Source organism: Halyomorpha halys, unplaced genomic scaffold, assembly GCF_000696795.3.
Source record: "Halyomorpha halys isolate HHAL.00 unplaced genomic scaffold, Hhal_1.1 Scaffold859.1, whole genome shotgun sequence".
Classification (NCBI taxonomy): domain Eukaryota; kingdom Metazoa; phylum Arthropoda; class Insecta; order Hemiptera; family Pentatomidae; genus Halyomorpha; species Halyomorpha halys.
The window spans coordinates 21,318-31,815 of NW_027115553.1; the positions used below are offsets into that span (position 1 = coordinate 21,318).

The 10,498-nt window shown below is 28.3% G+C and overlaps 1 protein-coding gene across 1 annotated transcript in view; it reads right to left on the reverse strand.

Annotated features, from left to right (window-relative positions):
• LOC106686654 (salivary glue protein Sgs-3) overlaps nucleotides 1–7,428 on the reverse strand; it is a 10,604-nt gene extending 3,176 nt beyond the window's left edge. Inside the window, exons 1-2 of the mRNA XM_067052576.1 lie at nucleotides 7,409–7,428; nucleotides 6,423–6,542 (exon numbers count right to left, since the gene is read on the reverse strand). Coding sequence (XP_066908677.1) covers nucleotides 6,423–6,542; nucleotides 7,409–7,428 — 140 coding nt within the window. The remainder of the gene's footprint in view (nucleotides 1–6,422; nucleotides 6,543–7,408) is intronic.
• Between the last annotated feature and the right edge of the window lie 3,070 nt (nucleotides 7,429–10,498).

A 10,498-nucleotide genomic window follows, 5' to 3' on the forward strand; every position in this document is an offset into this window, starting at 1 on the left:
AATAGTTTTCTTCTACTATTTTCATACCCTTATTGACCACCACCCGGACTATCATACAACAATATCTTTTACTGTTTTAAATTGCTTAAACTTTGATTTTTTTAATTTAAAATTAAAATTTTGTTTTTCATATATAGTATAGCAGACACAGGTACATATTTGATGGGCTTAACAGAATTTTCTATATTTTTTAAGGACATTATATGGATCGCGCAAGTTACCAGTATTTATAATAATTTTATTTTATTCGGACAGAATAATTACCACTAAAACCAAGAATTACAGAGTATATCAATACTATATTGATATTTTAACCCAAAACCAAGTTAGGTATTGACTTAAAACTTATAATCTACCTCAATTTTTTTTTTAGTTACAGCTCAATCGGAGCTTTTAATAAAAATATGGAATACAAAAAATAATTTTTTACCCCTTCCAAATTTTTCTTCAGTTCCTCAATGAGAATTACTGGTTTTCCAATGTTTTTTCAAAACTCTGCAAGACCATAAAAGTTAACAGAGTATAAGCTATACATTTACCTATCTCAATTCTTTGAACAATAAAAAGTAATTAGCAACTACTAAATAGTACTTGTGTATAGTATACACGTTTGAGGATACCCATTATGCAATTGAAGACCAACATTGCGGAATGTTACCAAATTCGATATAATTCAAAGTCCGACCTTTAAATTCCTGCAGAATTCAGACATAATTTACCTTAAGAATCATGCATAGTAAAAAATAAGAATTGACGTTGGGCCTTATTTGGAGCCGGGCCTAAATTGGATTGCGTATCTTAATTTGTAAATAATAATTATGAAGAACAACAAGTTAAACAAAAAACTCACATTTATGTTAATTAAATGTTATTATATTTATTTTTACTACAACCTCCCAAGCGTAGGACGGAAAAATTCCTTGATATGCTCAGGGCCAAAACGTGTATTTATTAGGATGTGGTTCGACCGGTCTTTGCATTTTCCTGGAGCCATTTCTTCTCTTTCAGAATGCTGCTTTTCCTTTTGGACTCCTCAGGGTGATGACTCCTGCCTTAAGGACAAGATAACAGGAGCCCTGGTTTCAACCTAACCGGTTGGGATTTTGAATGTCATATTTTATTACCTCCCATTGACATTCTAAAATATAATCTACTGGTATTTTATGCGTGGTTTGTGGTATGGGTGTGTACAGTGGTCATTAAATGTGGGATGAAATTGATTTATATTATTTTTTTTTTCAAATTCATAAAATACTGTTATTGTAATCAACCTTGAGATATAACTGTTACTTTTCTTACAAAGCTTTCAGATCATACACTACCAAAACAAGCTTGTTATTTTTCAATCTTGTGCTATTGCTATCTCATTTATTCTTTATATGTATATTTTTTTCATCTTCCAACTTGTCTCAAAGATTTCATCATATTAATAGTTATAAACACCCTGATGGACAGCTCTTGTGACAGAAAATTCTGTAAGTGTGATTTTCTAATAGATCTTCTGTGAGCTTTTAAGCAGTGATCCAAGGTTCAATTATAGCGTTGAAGAAGTTTCAATTCTAATAATGATTTTAAAAGATTTGTTACAGATCAGATATATTTTTTTTATTATAACTATTTAAGCATAAATCATATAATCTGGTGTATTTTATGGTTCTCCAATTAGAAATATCATTGTTATTCATTAGTTTCTATAATTATTATATATTCATTTCAGTACTAGTCGAAAGTAAGCACCCCCAGTTCTGTTGTGTAAAAACTGTACCGAGAATGAATTTGTATATTCCTAACATAACCTACATTTTTATTTATTTTTATTACAAGTATTAACTTATTATTCTTTATTCTATTGAGCACTGTCGATTATTTTGGTAAATTATAAAATAATACAATATTTTCGTCGAATTCAATTATTAATTATTAATTTATTAAAAACTTTTGGTATGAAACTATTAAACACGTGTATAACTACGACATATGACAAGATTAATTTGTATTTGTATAAACAAAAACATACGTTTGGTTGGTTAAGATTCAACCTTACCTGTTGTTTCAGTATGTTAATTTTATTTTTTACTTCCTCTCTCTTTATGTAAATTTAAATGAAAAGTTATGTAAATTTCCTTGTTGTTTATTTTTCAAAATTTATCGAATTTTATTAAAATATTGAGGTGGTCCTAAACTAAGTGGCCATTTGCCGGCATACATTTGGCCATTAGCCGCTGATTTAGCCGAATAAAACTCAAATTTCACTCAAAATTAGAAACTAATCTGTGTAATTTATGTTTACCCATTTACTGGTTGAGTCATGATTGCATCCGTCTTTAATATCGATGTAAAATGTAAACATTATCACCGACTCTCTCAAAGTACCCGATCACTTTATTTATGGTTTTGTGAAAATTGAATCAAATTTTAGTTTCAAATAATACTTTTATAGATAGTGAAAAAATGGATATCTCTCCAGGAGATCCTAGGTTAGCTATTTAACACACTGTCGCGACAGTGCTAATATATTTTCGTTGACAGTTGCTGTCCTCCTAGAACATCCAAAAAGTGGACCATAAAGCTCCGAATTTGTTTCATGAGTAGTTTTATTCTAGTCCATTCATAAATATAAGTATCTGAATTAAAATCAAGTCCAAATGATACCGTTTCCCGACAATCTCACTGGCACGGTTTCTCCTCTTCACACGACCCGTCAACACTGACTTATTGGATAATTGGATTCAGTGTCATCTTCTCACACCAATTTTAGAAAAGCTTCTTTCTGTGATCGACATCACGTTTCTCTTAGAAAATCGAGGGCAATTTAGTGGTCTCTTGTAAAAATAAGTTGAAAAAAAAAAAAGTGAACCGTTTTGCTGCTAAGTCTTATTTTATATTTTTACATTGAAATGAGACCCATCTCATTTTCAAATTGTATAATTAATTAATTACTTTCAAAATTTAGAAATTTGAAAAGATTTATTGAAACATATACAATGCCTTTTGAATTTTGTTTTATAATTTGAATTATTTTCATACGTATAACAAATTTTTAAAAAAACATAAAACAAAAACAAAGGACATTTACCTTTGGATCATTTTTAATTTTACCAATCTTAGCTTGTGTTTATCTAGATCTTATCTTTCTTCAATTCTATTAATAATTTCTTAACTCTCTATTTATTTACTTTTTGTTATTAACCTCTCTTATATTTTTTGTTCTTTCTCCTTTTACGTTTGGTGTATATTATGATTACCCTGATGTACTATCAAGTGTTCTTTTATACTTCTTCAGTAAACAATGTTCAAATCAAAAGACACTATATAATTTTTATTTTGGTAATATGACTACTAATAACATGGGATTTGTAGATGTATAAATACACATCCCCCCCCCCTCCCAAATGTAAAATAAAATTAATTTACGGTTTTTACGTTGCCTTGTAATTTATTGAACATACTTAAGTTATATAACTTATTCTTAGGTTTAACCCGTACAGTATGGCTATAAAAAATTATTTTTGTCAATTAATTCTGTCGACTAAATATGTCAAAGTTAGGTAATTTTTTTCACACATTCCTTTTTATTCACATCTATTGTTAATTTGAGGCAATAGGCGAATGAGTGAACTTTTTTATCTTTTTATCATTTTAATTGTTAAAAAACAGTAAGAGAACCTCTTACAAAACTTTCGATGATTTGAATATTGTCTATCCCCTTTGCAACCTCCTGGGGTTGTTAATGCTAGAGAGGTTTGTAGTCAAAACCTCTTGTTTTGTAATATTATTTTTTAATTGACTGTGGATTCACGAAAATTTGTAGTTAATAATGTAAGTATAAGGTTATTTTTTAAAATTTATTTATTGCAATGTGTAGAATGCTTTCTTATATCATGTGCCCCGTAGATTATCTATAGACGAGTCCTTTTAACTATCACATCTCACGGTAAGGTGTGAATGGATATGGATTTTAATAAGTGTAAGTGGTCTCTTGTTTCAGTTTTATTATCGACTTTATTAGAGGATTGGAAACTAAGAAGCTAGCATTTACATTATTCATTTTGGCCCATGATTTTTCCATCCGATGAGAATTAAAAATCATGAAATGTATTTGTAAAGTGTTTATAGTCGATGTAAACAATAGAGTAAACTTTTTGGAGTGTGAAGTTGATGTTCTATGACTTCATTATTCAGTTTTATTTTTATTTTATTTTTTTCGTACCCTCCTGTAGAAAATAGTTACAAGTACAATAGAGAATATGGAACATTTTTTTATATCGGTAATATAATGCACGAATTCCATTTGTCCCCTTTTTCAGCTTACTTTGACAACTCTCTTCCTCAATAAAAATGTTTTGTAACAGTATCCACATCGTGCCTGCCCACCTTCGGTCTTATTGCAGAAGACCCTCTGGTAGTACAGCAATCTTTTTAATGCGAGTATTACATAAGCTCTTCGACCTGCTGACCTTTGGAATATCTATCCTCAAAAAAATCCGGTTCTGCATACCCTCATAATGTTAAGTAATCGTAGATGCTACGGCGTAAGAAGATCCTCCAAATTGATAGCCAAATTACATGGAAACGACTTTTTACTTTGTTTGGAAACCATAATCATCTTACAATAACCTGTGCCGTTTTCCCTTCCAACATTGTGTCTCTCATGACCTTTTGTTGGCCTTGTCACTTAATGGATATCAATTACGGTTTAACTAAGCCAATATTATTTACGATATCGTTTGTAACTTTATCCAAAGACAAAATTATATCTCATAACTTATTTTCCCGTCACCTGGATCATTGTAAACGCTTTCTATTCTTCCCACCTGGTCGTGAATCCTATGACGTGTTTTAGTTCATATATTAGAATAATACGTGTAAATTTTTAATACAACTAATTGCATTTTAGTGATAAATTTAACTATAAGTAATCACTGCTTGTTTAATTATATGTAATACATATGGCTCAGACTCTGTACTTTAATATATATATATATAAGATGATAGCAATCATTTTTAAAGGACACACAGTTTTGTTTTATCGTAAAATTAAAATTTATTGTGATGAAAATAGCTTAAGATGAACTCGTCAGAGTTTGGGCGACCTTAACACTACTGGTTGCTTGCCTGTTGTTTATATAAACGCACTAAATTAATTCATGTAAACATAGTGATAATAATATTGAGATAACACATAGATTCAAAGGTTCTTCAATGACTACTTTTTCTGACGTCAAGAAGGTCCACTTAAATCCAAAATGGCTTAACATTCTTTTAAAAAAAATACCATACATTTTTCATTGTTATTTCACATACTATTATTATGGATTATGGTGAAGTTTACATTGTTATAATAAATGCTTGCTTAATCCTGATTTGGTAATGCTTAAGAGCATTATTCATTGCTATAAGTCAGTGTAATATGCTAAAAAGAATTGTGCCAATAATATTTTCTGAACCAATTGCTGCAACTGCTCCGTCCAGCGTTAAAGTCTCAATTGTATTATATATATACCTACGACTATACTAGTTATTTTAGGTATTTAATTGTTTATCTTATTGATTTATTGTATAGTTATATCGTTTCTATTATTAATGTGTTAAACAGAAACGTATTAAATTATATAAACACACACATATATACAATTATTTCAAGATGGAAATATACATCATTTAAGCCACTAATTTCAATCAATATACAAGATTTATATTACTGTTTTTACATTATTAACATATTAATAGTAATAGCGATGTAATAAAATAAAATAAATCATTAAATACGCAAAAGTGTATTCACTTTATGACAATTGCTATTATTATTATTATTTGTTATTAATGATACCTCTTGACCCACTATTTTCCACACTTTTTATTTTTATTTTCCTACTGTTTAAAATTTAAAAAATGTACAAAAATTAAATTGAAATCACCTCTTTGTTTGATGTAAACAGTATTTCACCTTACCATCTGCCATGAATTTATTATAGCGTTCTGGCAAACTGTATATAATAATTAATAAAAAAAACTATTTAAAAAAACATGTATTTCAGAAGCATTTTAAGAAAAACCAATAATTTATTTTTATATGTCTGAGCATTTCATGTAGATAATACAAATCTGTAATGAAAATGTTGATTTGTAAGCATGTGATAGAAAATTTTCATTTTGAAATAAATTAAATATTTTTTTATTTAAAATTTCAATTGTTTAGATAAAAAAATATTTTAAGAAATGGACATTAATAAACAAATGGAAAAATAAATTTTAAATGTAAACATATTATGTATCAATTGTAATTATAGTTAATAAAAAAAATCATAATTAATCTTGAATTAGTGTATAATCGAAGTGTGTTTAAGTTTTGCCACCAACTTAAGAAAACTATATAATTTCAATTATGTTTGATTGATTCCTAAGCTATTGAAGACACTCACCCGTCGGCGAAGGAGTGGCCACCACTAGGGTGGCCGCCGACACAGCCACCAGGACGGACAGCACCCAGAGGTACCTCATGTTCCTCCACGAACTGGAAATCGACTGGAGAGCGCGGCCGCCTGGAGAAGGTTTTTATAGCGAGGCAACCTGTCCACAAAGGGCACTCTACGCCTCTCACCAATCACCGTTCGTCTTACAGCGCCTTCTGATCTCATTGGTCCACACTCTTGCTTTTTTTCCCTCGTACAAGGATGATCCGAAATGGGTTATAGGGGAAATTGGAGTCTTAAGCCTTATATGGTAGGCTAAATGAATAAAAGTATTCTAACCTTGGACTTCTTTCTTGTAGAGGTTTAAAAATTCTTTCCGTCTCCTCGGTTAAAAAGAAGAAGAAGGAGCAGAAAAGGTAATCTGAATTCCTCACATTGAATGTCTTGATCGAAATTCTTAAAATTTTCTAGATTCCTAGGTTTGTCATTTGCATGCATTTGCAACTAGTACATACAAACCTCGCCAACCTTAATTAAAAGAACCTGAAAAATTCAGGTCATTGACGCAGTAAAACATACAAAGAAGGTAGATGAATAAAACATTGAAATTTCTTCATTCCCCATCCCCAAACCTAAAATAGAAAATAAGCGTACTCCTGCAGTTAGGGATGGCAAATAGAATTTTTTTTTTTTTCAAATATCTTTGTTTTCATCAAAACCACTGGTTTATCTGTAATATCAGTTTTAACATTCAAATTTTATAAGCTTTGATGTAATTTAAATTCAAGATCACAATATTTTGAGAGTAAAATGTGTCTCTAAACCAAAAACAAATCCCCTAAGAGAATAAAAAGATTAACAAATATGTAAAAGTAATGATGAGCACTACACATTTTTTTTGTTATCTTGTCATGGAAAGTTTATTGAAACATTTATATTTTATATTTTCATTGGCATTGCAACTCAGCACGCATATGACAAACCTATTCACTTACCAAATTTTTAGTAGACCCATATTAATTTTCCATAGTAGAAGAAATATTAATGATTATTTTAGTGAATCGAAGGCAGGAGTGGCTGACTTTATTCTTTTACAAACATATGAATTCCAGAAAAATTTAATTAATAATTAACTTACATTTTACATGATGCTTTGGGTGATAGAATGTATCAATACAGAAATGATAAAAGAAATAAGGAGGATTCCAATAAAACAGCACTAGTGCAGCATGCAGCTAAAAACCAACACAAAATTGATTTTAATAACACCACTTTTACATTTTCCAAAAAGAAAACAGTTTGTTAAAAAAAAAATACTTGAGTCAATTTATATATCAGAGAACATCAATTATACAGCAAATTGTAAAACAGACACAATAAATCTGAACCAACACTTTGCAGAGATATTAAGGAAAATGAATTTATAAAAAATTTGGGTAAAATTTTATGTTAGTACTTACAATTAATGTTAATAATAAAAATTTAGACCAAAATCCAATTTGAAATAAATTAATTATTATCCTCACTTAATGTATGGAAGGTTAAAAATAATTTGTTTATATTATAGTTGATATATTGATAGTGTTAAATTGATCTAAAATTAAAATTTTTTATAATATCTTTATCTACTAATGTCTTGAATTTTATAGCATTATTAAAAATAAAATTTTGGAGGACGTAATAGCTAAGAATGTTGGAGAGGGGGTTCCAGAGTGCTTGGTTCAGAACGTTGTGGGTTCGATTCCCAGCTAGATCAGTCAATATTTATTTCGACGACTCTGAGAAATAATTCTTGACATTCTTATTCTAGAGTTGTACCATGAGTAAATTTTCACCATTAAAAACTATCACACAAAAAATTTTAAAAAATAAAATAGTGCTATTGTTAACCGAGATTGGTGTTTTCATGACGAAATAACGGTGGCATTAAAGTTTGACAATATTCATGATTCGTAAATGAAATTATTCGATGTCAATTTTAAAGTTTACTTAGATGCTTAATTAATAAAATAAATTAAAAGTATTATTTATTTGACAGTTGCGAATGTAAATAAAAACATAATTTATCAAAATAATCAATTCGAACCCCTACGATTTAGTGCTAAAGTCATAAAAATTAAGAAAAAGTTTAATTATATTAAACTTTAATGGCGAAAAATTTAAAAGGTTGACTCATATGATAGTAAAAGTACTTACTTTTACTTTTACTTTTACAAATACCTGCCTCGTCATGAGCATAAACAACCTAAAAAAAAAAATAACATTGCATAATTCTACAGTTGGGGTTTGAGAAGCAGTCTAAATAAGATGATTCGCGAGGAACAGAGAAGGTACTTTCTAAAGTACGAGTTCACTTTATGATCATCTATGTTTTAATTCATGACGTATACTAAATTTTTAAAATGTCAATGAATACTGATTAAAAATTTCCATAAAATAGGTACTATTTCAAAGTATTTGTAAAAATAATCTTTGGAATACTCAACAAAATCAGTTTAGTAGTTTAATAATAAATAAGATGCTCTTAAAAAATTACTCTACAATAAATATGAAATATGTTAAAAAGGTCAATAGCACCTTTTCTTACATTGAGTTAAACGTTTTTCTACTTTGAACTTGTCTATATGAACTTACTTGGAACATTCTGAGAAAGAGATTAGGATAAATAAAAAAAAACTTTTATTTTGTTTTGAAAATAACTGGAGTGAGGTGTCCACAAAAAACCATACAATTAATAATGACCCAAACGAATTGTTGGAGGTCGCTTAAGAAAGATTTAGTTTCACTCAAGTTAATGTCCAATACTTTAAAGGAAACGCAACAGAATAGTTTTTATTACAAGATGTTTTCATCCATCACTATTCTAACTTCTACGAGAAAATGGGATGTCTTCAAAAGTGATAATATTTAACTAAAAAATTGCATTATTTCTGACTTAGGGTGTATGGAAATGTTAAATAATTAAGATCTGAAGAGGAAAAACAAATTAATAATATTTCTCCACTATACCTAATTTAGGGAGAAAATGGGCTTTTAATCCTTTTTAAAGGATTAAAATTTCTAAAAAAAAAAATCATGAAAAAGAGAAAAATAGGAAAAAGAAAGAGAAAAAAAAAAGTTAAAAGAACCAAAAAAAAAAATAGTCATGTTCTTTTGTTATATATTACTAATGTTTATAATTATTATTGTATTATTATAGGCTTATTTGTTGTAAGATTAAAAACATCGTTTGATTAGACTAAAATTAGTATGCTGTGTGACTAGCAACCCAATGAAGTTGGGCAGCGCAACTTTATATTTATATTTTAATAAAGTTTTCCTCCTAATAAATTTGAACGTTCTTTTTAATCAGTAGATTCCACTTAGATCAACTTTTTTGTGGTTTATGGTATATTTGTCAATGTTTTAAGTAATTATAGCTTTAAATTATACTAGTTAATATAAGAAAATATTCTTCAACCTGAAGTTATTATATTCATAAGATGATAATATATGCATATACCCTGTCGTTCAAAAAAGCCAGAGTTCTGTCGTGTAAAACCGTATTTGAAAATTTCACATCGAATCCATATTTATCTGAATTTTTATATGTATTAAAAAACACAATATTAAGTTTATTCCTTGTCCATTATTATGGTGAAATTATGAAAATGTTAAATGAATCATAAACACATTTTTTTTGTCGATTTGTGTCATTAATTATTATTTTATAGAAATTTTTTGTTTAAGAAAGCTGTTAAAAGAAAGTAAAAAAAGCGACGTATTTTATCTTTAATTAGGTTACTTTTTAATTTAATTAATACAAACAAAAACTAGGTGTCTGTTATAGCCCTTCTCACCACTTGTGTTTGTTAAATTGCATTTATCCAATAGGTTTATTTTATTTTATTATTATTTTCTTCTTAAATTTTATTACTTTTTATATTTTTATTTAATTAAAATTTGATTTGATTTTGGTTTCCTTTTATTTGTTAATTTATTTCAAAATGCATCGAATTTTCTCATTAATTTTTGTGATTCTGGCAATGTTTTATATGAATTATTATATGATTATTTTGATTTATATGAATTATTTATATATATGA